General features: G+C 42.0%; 3 protein-coding genes across 5 annotated transcripts; 2 read left to right on the top strand and 1 right to left on the bottom strand.

Annotated features, from left to right (window-relative positions):
- Nucleotides 1-159: 159 nt before the first annotated feature.
- agxta (alanine--glyoxylate and serine--pyruvate aminotransferase a) lies at nucleotides 160-3,495 on the top strand. Of its 2 annotated transcripts, none has more exons than XM_027007761.2 (11): nucleotides 160-566; nucleotides 882-1,074; nucleotides 1,163-1,227; nucleotides 1,327-1,427; nucleotides 1,651-1,721; nucleotides 1,852-1,936; nucleotides 2,020-2,118; nucleotides 2,340-2,409; nucleotides 2,620-2,715; nucleotides 2,845-2,973; nucleotides 3,234-3,495. In XM_027007761.2, the coding sequence occupies exons 1-11, from the start codon at nucleotides 408-410 to the stop codon at nucleotides 3,339-3,341; spliced, it is 1,176 nt and encodes a 391-aa protein (XP_026863562.2). In that variant the 5' UTR covers nucleotides 160-407; the 3' UTR covers nucleotides 3,342-3,495. The 2 variants fall into 2 exon arrangements, with proteins under 2 accessions (XP_026863562.2, XP_026863563.2); XM_027007762.2 differs by having other exon boundaries at nucleotides 3,209-3,325.
- Nucleotides 3,496-3,645: 150 nt separating this feature from the next.
- dtymk (deoxythymidylate kinase (thymidylate kinase)) lies at nucleotides 3,646-6,477 on the top strand. 2 transcript variants are annotated; one of them, XM_027007768.2, is made up of 5 exons: nucleotides 3,646-3,854; nucleotides 4,053-4,161; nucleotides 5,692-5,782; nucleotides 5,865-6,062; nucleotides 6,169-6,477. In XM_027007768.2, exons 1-5 carry the CDS (start codon nucleotides 3,725-3,727, stop codon nucleotides 6,277-6,279), a joined length of 639 nt encoding a protein of 212 aa, XP_026863569.2. In that variant the 5' UTR covers nucleotides 3,646-3,724; the 3' UTR covers nucleotides 6,280-6,477. The 2 variants fall into 2 exon arrangements, with proteins under 2 accessions (XP_026863569.2, XP_026863568.2); XM_027007767.2 differs by having other exon boundaries at nucleotides 4,020-4,161.
- Nucleotides 6,295-10,248, bottom strand: atg4b (autophagy related 4B, cysteine peptidase). The gene is made up of 13 exons (XM_027007766.2): nucleotides 10,187-10,248; nucleotides 9,513-9,614; nucleotides 9,358-9,429; nucleotides 9,168-9,266; nucleotides 8,912-9,013; nucleotides 8,712-8,784; nucleotides 8,475-8,554; nucleotides 8,066-8,253; nucleotides 7,868-7,946; nucleotides 7,620-7,765; nucleotides 7,390-7,446; nucleotides 7,211-7,301; nucleotides 6,295-7,073 (listed from the first exon to the last, which is right to left on the bottom strand). Exons 1-13 carry the CDS (start codon nucleotides 10,194-10,196, stop codon nucleotides 7,000-7,002), a joined length of 1,173 nt encoding a protein of 390 aa, XP_026863567.1. The 5' UTR covers nucleotides 10,197-10,248; the 3' UTR covers nucleotides 6,295-6,999.
- Between the last annotated feature and the right edge of the window lie 1,387 nt (nucleotides 10,249-11,635).

The following is an 11,635-nucleotide window of genomic DNA, read 5'->3' as shown; positions in this document are numbered from 1 at the left end:
TTGTCAAACCATCTGTTCAGATGATTGCGGTGGGGGGTAGGTTATGTTGGGGGGGGGGGGTTGTTGGGGAGTTAATGATTGCCTCAGCCAACGAAGTTTGAAGTTGGATTTAAAGGAGTATGGTTAAAAAAAACCTAAATACTGCGATGCATTCATATTAAATGTATTGATCTTATTCTTTTGTTAATTTATGTGCTCTCTTTTCTCGCAACGTGTTTTACATACTTAAAAGTGGCAAGGCAACGTTATCTTATGAAAAAAGAAAAAGCCAAAATAACGAAGAAACGCTTATTTTACGGCGTGTACCTGTTTGCTGTCTCGGGGATTGGGAAGCGAGATTACAGTCTGGAGGGCTGACCTAATTGGGCAGGTTAGAAAGGCATACGACAGGCTTTTTCCTCGCTAGCATGTCGCCTCTCTACGTTCCACCGCCAGAATGTCTGTTAAAGTCTTTTACGGTCCCGCGGCGTTACTTGTTCGGACCAGGACCTTCAAACGTGCCTCCGCGAATCTTGACGGCTGGGTCGCAACCTATGCTGGGGCACCTGCATGCAGAAACTATTGAGGTAAAGCATTGCGTCAAACGGAGACATGGGCTATGTTTACAGCGGCGTATTGTAAAGCAGAGTGTATCCTATATATTAAAATATGACATAGCATATTTATACAGAGCTTAAATATGTCTATGCCCTGTTTCAAATCGTCAGACAACCTGGCCCATGACAACTTATTCTTTAAAATGAGAGAAACTACTTTCAAAAAGGCATACATTAATTTTCAAAGGCAAAATATCATAATCTTTTATATATATATATATATATATATATATACATCTGTGATTGATTCCTGAAATGATTTGAATTCTATCTTAATTAAACTAGATTATGGATCATATCAAGAGTGGGATCCAGTATGCGTTTCAGACGCAGAACCGTATGACTCTGGCCGTGAGTGGACCGGGCCATGCGGCGATGGAGTGTGCCATCTTTAACTCGGTGGAGTGCGGAGACAGTGTGCTCATTGCAGTCAATGGCATCTGGGGGGAGCGGGCTGCAGAGATAGCAGAAAGGATAGGTGATGAGCTGCACACCGTTGAATTACAATTGCAGGTGTTCATCGTTTGTGATTTTTTTTTTAATTGTGCATTTTTTATACGTGACAGGTGCCAAGGTGAACAAGATTGTGACATCTGCAGGCAGCTACTTCCGAAATGATGAAATCGAACAGGTAATGTAGCAGTGTCAGGCAGGTGCTGTATAAAAACTTTAGCTAAATGTTTGAGCTTTTGCTGCACTGATACCTGATGTGTTATTATTACATCTATAGGCATTATCTAAATATAAGCCAGTTCTGTTCTTCCTTACACATGGGGAGTCTTCTACAGGAGTGGTTCACCCCATCGATGGTATTGGTGAACTCTGTCACAGGTGAGAACATTTACACTGCAACATGGAAACAGAATGCTTTCTCATGTTTCAAACCGCCCAATCCACGCCTCTGACGTTTCCTAACTTCTTCCTGTTTATTTCTCCTATGTGGACTCCTTGATTTCTCATATTTCTTCACCATGTGGGTGATTCTGTTCCTCCCGCGCATGCAGGATATAACAAAGTACATAATAAAGTTATTTGATGTGCTGCTTCCTCTCAGGTACAACTGCTTGTTCCTGGTTGACTCTGTCGCAGCATTGGGAGGTTCTCCCATCTACATGGACAAGCAAGGCACTGATATTTTAGCATTACATAGCATAGACACTTTGGTATACATGGAAATGCCATGTATTGACGTATTACTTATAAAGTATATATACCTTGACACACTGAATTCAAAACTCCATTATGGATTCTGCAGATATTGACATTATGTACACTGGCTCTCAGAAGGTACTGAACGTCCCGCCAGGAACTGCACCCATCTCCTTCAGCGAGAGAGCATGGTAAGAGAATGCAAGACTTCCAGACAAGGCCTGGCGTCCAGATTAAACTCCAACAGGGTGACTTAACATCTCTCTGTTCCCAGCTGCAGAATCTTCAGCAGGAAGACAAAGCCGGTGTCTTACTTTCTGGATCTGAGCTGGCTGGCAAATTACTGGGGCTGTGATAGAAAATCTGCCCGTGCGTAAGTATGTGAATGAATGAATGAATGAAGTTACATTTATATTGCACTTTCTCAGAACCCAAGGAAGCTTTGCAGTCAACACGCAGCTTTTACATACAGTCATCAACGCATCAGTGAGAAGCGGCAGCCCACTGCGCACAGCCAGAATGAGACATGCTAGATGCTGATCTAAGCTGTGCCTTCAGGGTACATATCACAAATAACTGCTCCTTTCTCTGTAGGTATCACCACACTGGACCTGTGACTGCATTGTACAGTCTGAGAGAGGGTCTTGCTATTCTGGCAGAGACCGTAAGGGCTTCCTCATCTATCCTATAATAATTTCTATAATTAGGACTTACCTGTCTGTTTATAGTATTGTAAAGGGAATAGTATTATAATATTTAATATTATCATGTGTAATATTATAATGTTTATCTAGAAATAGTATTAGAACATTTACATAATCATATAAATGTAAATTTAAATAAATTGATGTTGTCCATTTCTTTGTTTTAACAGGGCCTTGAAAACTCCTGGAAAAGACACAAAGATGTGGCTGCCTACTTTCATGAAGGCCTAGAAAGAATAGGCCTGAAGCCCTTTGTGGAGGACAAGGTAGTATTGTGTGGAGTGAACAAATATCGCCAAAACGCCATAATTACACATGGACTGCTAAAGTATGACCCAGTGGCAGGCGATATTACAGCCTGGTTTACTTTCATGCTCTGTTGTCATGTGTCATAGAAAGCAAGATTGCCCACAGTTACTACAATAGTAGCTCCACCAGGGTATGACTGGAGAGAGATCACAGGCTACATTATGAAGAATCACAACATAGAAATCTCCGGAGGTCTTGGGCCCTCTGTTGGCATGGTAAGGAGTTGCAGTTTGTCATTCTAAAACAGAGGTAGAAAGTTCAGGTTCATAAATAGTAAATAAATAATAGTATAACAAATAAAGTAAATAATATATGGATAATTGATGATAATTAATAATATTAAAATATAAATAATCTAAAAACAAAGCAAGACTTTCACTTATTGTAAATACACCTCTAAATTCTGCTGACTGATGTTTTGTGTGTGTGTGTGTGTGTGTGTGTGTGTAGTACTGATCTGTGTGCTTGGTTTCAGGTCCTGCGTGTGGGACTTATGGGTTGTAACAGCAACAAGCCTTATGTGGATATGATTTTAGAGGCTCTCACTGATGCACTGAAGCACTGCCACAAGAGTAAAGTGTAATAGGACATTGCAGTGAATTACTCACTCAGCTCTCACTATATATAAATATATAAGTGAATATGTACTAGTTTTAAATAAACTGAAATATATTTTATTAAAGCCAAATTAAAATGCTGGTCTTTCTTGTATCTAGTTAATCTGTATGTATATGCATCTAGTGGATCCTTCTATGAACCTTACATGCAAATAAAATTGTTTCATTTTATTTATTCAAAGAAAACGATTAAAATAATTGCTTAGCTAGCGGGCGCCTCAGACAACTCTTAATGTGAAATCGCCCAAACCAAACAGGAAGAGCGTAACATGAAAAGGCGCGCCTATAGTTAGGTTGAAAGAATACGTATTGGGAGATTGCTAGCAGCAGTGCCGTTTCTGTAAAAACCATGGCATGCAGAAGAGGTGTGTTAATTGTACTAGAGGGCGTAGACAAAGCTGGGAAAACGACACAGTGCAAGAAGCTTGTCCAGGCGTTGCAAGAGAGCGGACACCGCGCCGAGATGATGAGATTTCCAGGTAAAAGATCTCACCAGCTAGCTAACATTAGAGATAACTTCGCTTTCAAATGAACCAAATCACCTGGCTTCACCTTTGCCATATTTCAGAGTTGTGGCAATGCCGTATGTAATGATTTATTTTTTTCATAATTGCTTTAAACGACCTTTATTTGCCCTGGGGAAGGAGCAAGTCACCATGTGTGGTTCCTTCAAACAGACAGAACAACAAGGATAGGCCTGCTTATAAGTTCATACCTGGAGAAGAAGAGCCAACTGGAGGACCACACTGTGCATCTGTTGTTCTCTGCAAACCGCTGGGAGTTGGTGTAAGTCCATGTTCACAAAGGTCAAACACACCTGCCTTGGTTCTAGTGCACTCCTGATTGTTGGCCTAGTGAGCATGTCAAACCCAAAGAAATCTGTTATCCTGTGGAAATGTAAAGGTTTCTGTGGTTAAGAAATATGTTGGGGAAATCACACACTGATAGTTCACTGCAATGTAAATGCACTGAGACAGTTGTTTGTTTCAGTGGAGAATTTCAGTGAGCGTAAGATAAATTGATAATGAATTTTACATAGCTGTATCACAGGTAAAACAGACAAAACACTTGTACTTTGCAGTTAACACAAAAGGTTAACACAAAAAAAAGCCCAATCCAAAACATCTGAAACTATAACAAACACCAGATGCTTTGCTTGAACAGCAAAATAATAAAACATTAAATCTTATGTCAAACTTATTCCTAGCACAGGTTGTGCTTGACAGAGCAAAACTAATTACATATGTATTACTGTATATTGGACCAACTCCAAACAGACCAGCCTTCACTACAGAGCAAAGATGCCCCGTGCTGGGCAGATGCCCCATGTCTGTTTTCAAAATCTTCCGGTCCAGGGCTGAGCACCTTGGCTAACATAAGGCCCAAAATGATTTTTGTTTGGACCAAAAAAACATAAAGGGTTTTTTTCAAAATTGCCTCCATCAAATCTTGGGGTAAGACTAAAAATGTTCCATAATCTCTTTTTTGAGACATTTTTTCTCAAGTATCCATGGATTGTTTGCATTATGAGGTCATTAAAAATTTGCTACAAGAAGCTTTTGCCATATGACCAGCAAACTTCATTTATTGTAGGATTTTTACTTGTTTTTTTTCATTTGGGCTTTTCAAACATCAGTTTTGTCAAGCCAGCTTCTATTTAGCTATTTAGTTAAGGTACTCAACTAGTAATCAGGTTACCAATGTTGGGCACCTGTGAAAGGCCCTTACCCCTCAATTGCGCTCACTCATAATTGTAAGTCGGCTTTGGATAAAAGCGTCAGCTAAATGCCAATATGATGCAGTTAGATTTTTTTTATTTTTTAATATGATACTCACATATGATGGACCTTTCCCTTCTGTTTCTGTTTGTAGTTCTTCAGAAATACCCCACAGGCTTATTTGCCAATACAGTGTCAATACAAAATGTCTGTTAACCATTCCTGACACCACCATGGTGGTCTTCTGCTATTGCAAAGTCTACATCCATAGATATATGGATACAAAGTTTCACTTGATATGCTGAATACACTTGGATTCAGGTACAGGACCTATTGCACTTACAAAAAAACAAAAACCCAATCGTCTCTTCAAAGCAGATTGGCTCCTTTCGCTCACTTAAGAGCCAACCAATTTGACTCATCACTGTCTTTTAAGGGTAAACTAGAAGACAACTAACTATACCCAACATATCAATTCTTGCCTCATTATTGTTGACAGAACGATAAAACTTTGTCACCTAATAATTGTTCAATGATCCAAAATGTAAGTCTGTTTAAAACAATTTTTAGCGTTGTGTCTTCCATCCATTCCTTTCAGGCCGTTAATTAAACAGAAGCTGGACCAGGGAATTACTCTGGTGGTGGATCGTTATGCTTTCTCTGGAGTAGCTTTTACCAGTGCCAAACCTGTAAGTGCCAAAGGTGCAACTTGGGTTTAAACCTGTCCTATTGTGAGCAGGAAACAGGATGAAGGGTGCGTGTTTGTTTTAGGGTTTCTCGCTGGCTTGGTGTAAGCAGCCAGACGTGGGTCTTCCCAAGCCAGACCTGGTGTTATTCCTGCAAATAAATCCTGCCCTTGCGGCCCAGCGGGGGGAGTTTGGTACCGAGCGCTACGAAACAAATGCTTTCCAGAATAAAGTACAACAGAACTTCGAGCAGCTCAGACAAGATCCCTCAGTCAACTGGAAGGTAAATGATTTCCCCTCCTTTTGCAATGTGTATTATTATTAGTGTGACTGGAGGCATTCAGTCTAAATGATGTTCTTATAAATGTACTTCTGTTCATTCATTCCAGGAGATCGATGCAGGTAGAAGCATTGAAGAAGTACACATGAACATTAAAATGTTGTGCGAGAGTGCCATCAACCTGGCTAAGAATCTGCCGATTGGAGAACTCTGGAAATGAACCAGAACCAAGAAATGTGTTGAAAAGGATACAGTTCCATACAAAGCATAATTTCTAATGTAGCTTTGATCTTGAATAACATTTTCCCTTTTTATGCACATTTTAATTAAAAGGGATATATATGGTCCTTTTTTTATTTTATGTACATTTCTTTTCCTTCAAATGCAGAATTGAGTAAATAAATAATCTTAAAATAAACTTGTGTACATATACTTTGAACATGAAAAAACATACTGTGTTACACAAGCTAACTTGGTCTGTAACCTTTTCATCGTTGCTTTCATTCAGATCTTGCTACAGACATCAAATAAAAGCAGTTTGGAGAGCATATGGTCATACCCGGCCAGCTGTGCTCCCAACGTCCACCAAAACGTGAGTTATGGCACGTCTGCATTAGGGGAGGAGCTTAAAAGGCACCATATCACTTGAAAATAAAGTGTTAAGACTCAAAATGGATACAATGCAACGTGAATATGCACGCAATGACAATCCCGAGGGCCCGTGATGACCTCTGACCTCAGGGCTCACGCAAAATGAGAGCAGTCAGTGTGGCTGCAGAGCAGAAAGCTGGGGTTGACGCCGTTGACTGCGCCATCATGTGGCGGGGAGGCCTCACGACACTGCTACTACTGCGTTCCTGGTTTTTGTCCTTCTTTCCGGGGGGGGGGGGGGGTCTAGCTTTGAGCTCTGGCAGTTGAACAGCCGCACTGTTCTTCGTCTTCACAAAGACAGGATCTCAAACTCCTCGTCTTCAGAGTCAAAAAAGCGCTCAAGCCGGTCAGAGTCAGAGAAATCTGCAGGGGGGTTTACAGGTGTAAAACATATTTAAAGGCATACTTAAAATTTAAAAACTTTGAAACATTTATCATTAAAGAGAGCGTTTACACCATACAATAAATAAATTGGAGAAAACCAAAATGTACAGCAGTACCTGGAGTGAGATTAAGGACTTCAGTATTGATTAGATGTGATGGCTGACTGTCTACTAGCTCAAACATTGGAAGACCTCTACAGCTTGACAGCTGCCAGAGAAAAGTGTCGATAAGGGGTATGCTCACGGAAATAATCTACACAGTGAGTCTGAGAAACAGCCACCAAATGAAGACTCACTTTGCGAACATGCACACACCAATCATCAAAGTCATCTTCCGTCAGACAGAAGAAGCCCTGTAGGAAGAATCAGACTTGGGTGATACAAATTTGCAGATGTTTGCTTTGGTTATCTAGCCTTTCTGTTTCAAACACCACCCAGGTGAAATCTCCGCTTCCTCCAACACTCCTGCACTCCTATTCTGCTGGCCCATACTAGAGCTGGGGTGTGTGGGTTGAGTGCTACTCACGGCAGCTATGGAGGGGTCGAGCTCGCAAATGTGCATGCGGCAAGGCGGGTGCTGGCAATGATAGGAGTCGTCCTGAACCTGGCCATTTTCACACGGCTCCACAGCTGACTGAGTCGTGTGGGGGTCCAGGTAAATCAGCTCCTGGCCTGCAGGGGGCAGCGTAAGTGAGACACAGCCAGGCAGCAGAAGGCTTCAGCGGTCACTTGCTGGGTCCAGTGCCGACATGAACGACTCCAGCTGGTGCTTACCCACAAAGCCAATGAAGTAATGTGCACTGTTCGGTTTCCCACCAATCACTCCTAAAGACTGGGGCATCATGAAGCATTGCTGTAGATGATAAACAAAAAAAGCAAGACACAGACCTGCATCTCACTACAGTGCAAAATGTCAACAAACAGGCTAAACTCTTCTCAGTGTGCATTTTCCAACGAGCGACTCTGCCTCACCTTTAGCGTTTCAATGTAGGCCTCGTTGATGTCACTAAGGCCTAGTCTCAGGGGAATAAGCAGGACCAGTGGCTTCCAGAGCACAGGGTCCTCCTCAACCAGCGCACACGCCCCCTCCAAGCAGCCGTTCACCTCCTGGGACGCACACGCGCCCCTCTCAAAGTCCAGCCAAGGCATGCACAACCGCTCTGCAGGGAGCCAACAGGCATTCAAGAACACATGACTGTTTCCTTTTGAACGGTGCTCTCGTGGATTAAGTCTACTATTCAGTAGTTTGTTCTGTACTTTTAGCAGACTGGACTGATTAACTGCACAGCAGACATTTTTCAACCTAATCGACTGGGTTATAAGGCATTTCGGTTCTGACAGCGCCTTGTTGTTCATATTTATTTAATGAATGCCAGCTCACTGATTTCCTCAATGACCACAGTGTTATCCATCGCGACGTGAACTGCCAATCGGCTCCATGTATCAAACACAGCCAGTTTCCTACGCAGCGTTAAAACATCATGGTCAGGACAATTTAAGATGTACACAAACTAACAAAATCCCAAGACACACATTAAGATGTCCTAAATTTGGAGTCCAGTTTTCCATCATATCATCCTTCAAAAAAAAAAAAAAATAAATATGTGTGTGAGCTTACTTGAGTACTTGTGCCACAGTATTTGGCCCATACCACTGGCCTATGGACTTGCCTTCTCCGACCCCCATCTGAGCTGAAGGGAATCGGGGAAAAGTAACTTGCAAAACATGCAATCAGCAGCCTGCATCACATCTATCCCAGCAGTACTGCAGCAATGCCATTAAAAGGTGATGCAATTTAAGCATACGCCTGAGGTTTACCTATCTGGTGAATGGAGTAGTAGCTGTCCTTCTTGTCTATGAAGGCATGGAGGATACTAATGTACCCCTCTTTCTGTCGTTCACCTCTTAGCCATCTCCAGTCTGATTTACAAAAACAAAACCACCACCACCTTTGGCATTACTTTAATGTTGGTGTGGGATATAGATAACAAGGTGACCAGGGCAAATATTCCACGTGAAAAAAATATTCCAGCCTAACAAATAGCTAAGAAATCGGTGTCCTGGACAGCCCTACCTCGAGTTAAGTGTCGGCGGATCAAGGCTTCTGCTAGGATCATCTGCCCACATCGCAGCATGCAACCCCAGCCGTTGTCAGACGTAGGCCCTGTGCCTCCTGTAACAGTAGGACGGTCAACAGTCAGTCCAACACCAACGACATCTGCCTCGTGGTTAGTACCATCTCATGCCACTCATGTGACTCTCACCGATTGGCTGAAAGTTCTTTCTGTAGGTGAACCACAAACGTGAGGTAATGTCAGACAGAATATCCTCCTTCTCTGTGAAACAAAGAACATCTCTGAAGCATACTTCAAGCTACTAAGAGGCATTCATATTCTCATCCCTAGTCCTCAATAGCTACCCGTTAGTGCATTAAACTGTTTTCCCAGAATCCAGACAGGCTCGGAGGTCTCCGGGAAATCCTCAAACTCCCCGAAGCGCAGTGTGTCGTATGTAAGCGTAGCTGTTTAAAGAGCAAGAGAGAGTGGCTTTATAGTGCTGGAAAAGATCTTACAGAAATCCAGAAAAATGAAAAAACAACCCATCTTCATAGCTTACCTATTAAGATGTGTTACCAGATAGGCAAGCTAAATTACTAAGATAGATATACTGACAAGCACGTAATGAGTTGTGACATCCAACAGGACAAAAGGTTTTCTTGCCTATATAAATTGCAGCCTTTGCTGTGATGCAGTGACAGTTAATGGTTAATGTCTCTGGAAAATGACAAAGCCCATTCACTCAGAACATTACTCACTAAAACAAGGCCGGTACATGAGCTAAAAGCATTCTCTATAGTTTATGGTCGCTTCATCATGGTCCCACTGGTTTGTTTACACGCATACTGGGACAGGGGACACCTAACCTAGCACACTCTAAAAAGGAAATGTCTCATTCCCAAAACATGACATCCAGTATATCAGATCCCGACTCGACACTACTGATAATATAAGCCGGTTCGTGTTAATCTGACCAGACAACTATAGAAATGTTTTTTAAAAATGCAAAGTAATTGTTTTCTTCGAGTATCCTTACCTGCATCCATCCCGATAGTGACTCACTCTAGCTTGATCGCTGTTGTCCAATAGCAAATAAATGCATCGTCTCGTGGTTGAATGCAGCCTATAAGATGCTACCAAATCGTGTGCGTGGGCGGGAGCTGGTGTGCCTAGCCAATAATATGCCTCTAAACCTATGACGTACACTCCGCCCAGCATGGAGACGGCTGAAAACATGGCGAATATGAGAAGCGTTATGGGTATCTTGGAGTGTTAACACGTCTGCTTCGTTTTGGCCTGCTTTTTTTAATGGTTGCTCGTTGCTGACCCCATCTGCGGACACATTGGTAGGTTACTGAAAAGAAATGTGATAATCGCGAACGCTTCCTGCATTAGTCTGCTCTCCGGGAAAGACCCAGAACTATGTAAACAGGAAGTGAGAAGACAACAGACCTGTTTTTTGATCATAAGATAAATTATTGTTCCCGTGGCTTAGTCTCATGATCTCTTCCTGTTGTTACACATTCTAAAGAAACAACAAACATTTACAAAGCACACCACCTTGTACCAAATGTCTAGTCTAGCTTGGTAGCTAGTTACTATCAGATAAAGTGGATTATTGAGTCATGGTTCATATTGCCCAAGGAAGCCCCTATGCTCAACAGAGTTCTCCTACTACTGCCACCATCTTCACCTTGAGCATCTCGTTTTTGGCAGTTCCTTTACTGACACAGAAAAGTCATGGCCTGTGTACTTTTACAAATTGGGACATTTACACGTAGCCCTTGCACAGCCAGTGGTGGCAGTGAAAAGCCAAGCAGGTCAGGTTTTATTGTAAAGCAGTTATGCAGGATAATGAGATGTTAACCAGTTAACTACTACCATTTGCCACTTGATGGCAGTCAATTGTCATTTATTAAATGAGCTTCAGGCTGACTTTACAGCACTAGCCAGGAGCTCTAAACATTTGGTTGCAGGTAAGATACATGGACAATGTATCAAACTGATGAAGAACAGCTAGTTATTTAAAGAAGAACAGTAGTTATTTAAAGACGTCTCAGGTTGACATGGTTTCACTGTAAAACAATGTGATCTGGAACATATCCCATAGGGCTTGTTCCATTATTCTGTTGGACCTATTACAAAGATATTGATGATTGGGAAACCAATACTCCATTAATTGATAGCACACACATTTAAGTTAACAACCGTGCCGCATACGTGCATTAAATAAACAACCCGGACGTGTACACTGGGCGAGCTTATACTTGTGCCGATTTCGACAAGGAGCAAATGAAGCTACTCTGCTCACTGTGATCACAATAGTGATCCTAATCTAGTCAAGCTGTTTTCTGTGGCCACTGCTTACAGTTCTGGAAGAATGAAATCTGGTGCTGTTACTGTAGCATGTATGACAGCATATACGAGAGGAACAGCATGTTTAAAAAGAACGAGGCAAAGGCACCCTAAAAGTGTAATGAGTGAT

Source organism: Electrophorus electricus, chromosome 3 (assembly GCF_013358815.1).
Source record: "Electrophorus electricus isolate fEleEle1 chromosome 3, fEleEle1.pri, whole genome shotgun sequence".
Taxonomy (NCBI): Eukaryota; Metazoa; Chordata; class Actinopteri; order Gymnotiformes; family Gymnotidae; genus Electrophorus; species Electrophorus electricus.
This window is presented reverse-complemented; position numbering and strand designations above follow the sequence as displayed.

What these genes read in the sequence shown, in the direction of transcription:
- dtymk (XM_027007767.2), top strand. Translation starts at nt 3,725, where the DNA reads ATGGCATGCAGAAGAGGTGTGTTAATTGTACTAGAGGGCGTAGACAAA. An exon ending in CGAGATGATGAGATTTCCAG is followed by an intron (nt 3,855 to 4,019) that starts GTAAAAGATCTC and finishes GCCCTGGGGAAG; the next exon opens with GAGCAAGTCACCATGTGTGG. An exon ending in GCAAACCGCTGGGAGTTGGT is followed by an intron (nt 4,162 to 5,691) that starts GTAAGTCCATGT and finishes CATTCCTTTCAG; the next exon opens with GCCGTTAATTAAACAGAAGC.
- atg4b (XM_027007766.2), bottom strand. An exon ending in TGTGGTCATTGAGGAAATCA is followed by an intron (nt 8,254 to 8,474) that starts GTGAGCTGGCAT and finishes GGCTCCCTGCAG; the next exon opens with AGCGGTTGTGCATGCCTTGG. An exon ending in AGTCCTTAATCTCACTCCAG is followed by an intron (nt 7,074 to 7,210) that starts GTACTGCTGTAC and finishes ACCCCCCTGCAG; the next exon opens with ATTTCTCTGACTCTGACCGG.
- agxta (XM_027007761.2), top strand. Translation starts at nt 408, where the DNA reads ATGTCGCCTCTCTACGTTCCACCGCCAGAATGTCTGTTAAAGTCTTTT. An exon ending in TGCATGCAGAAACTATTGAG is followed by an intron (nt 567 to 881) that starts GTAAAGCATTGC and finishes TAATTAAACTAG; the next exon opens with ATTATGGATCATATCAAGAG. An exon ending in ATTGGTGAACTCTGTCACAG is followed by an intron (nt 1,428 to 1,650) that starts GTGAGAACATTT and finishes GCTTCCTCTCAG; the next exon opens with GTACAACTGCTTGTTCCTGG.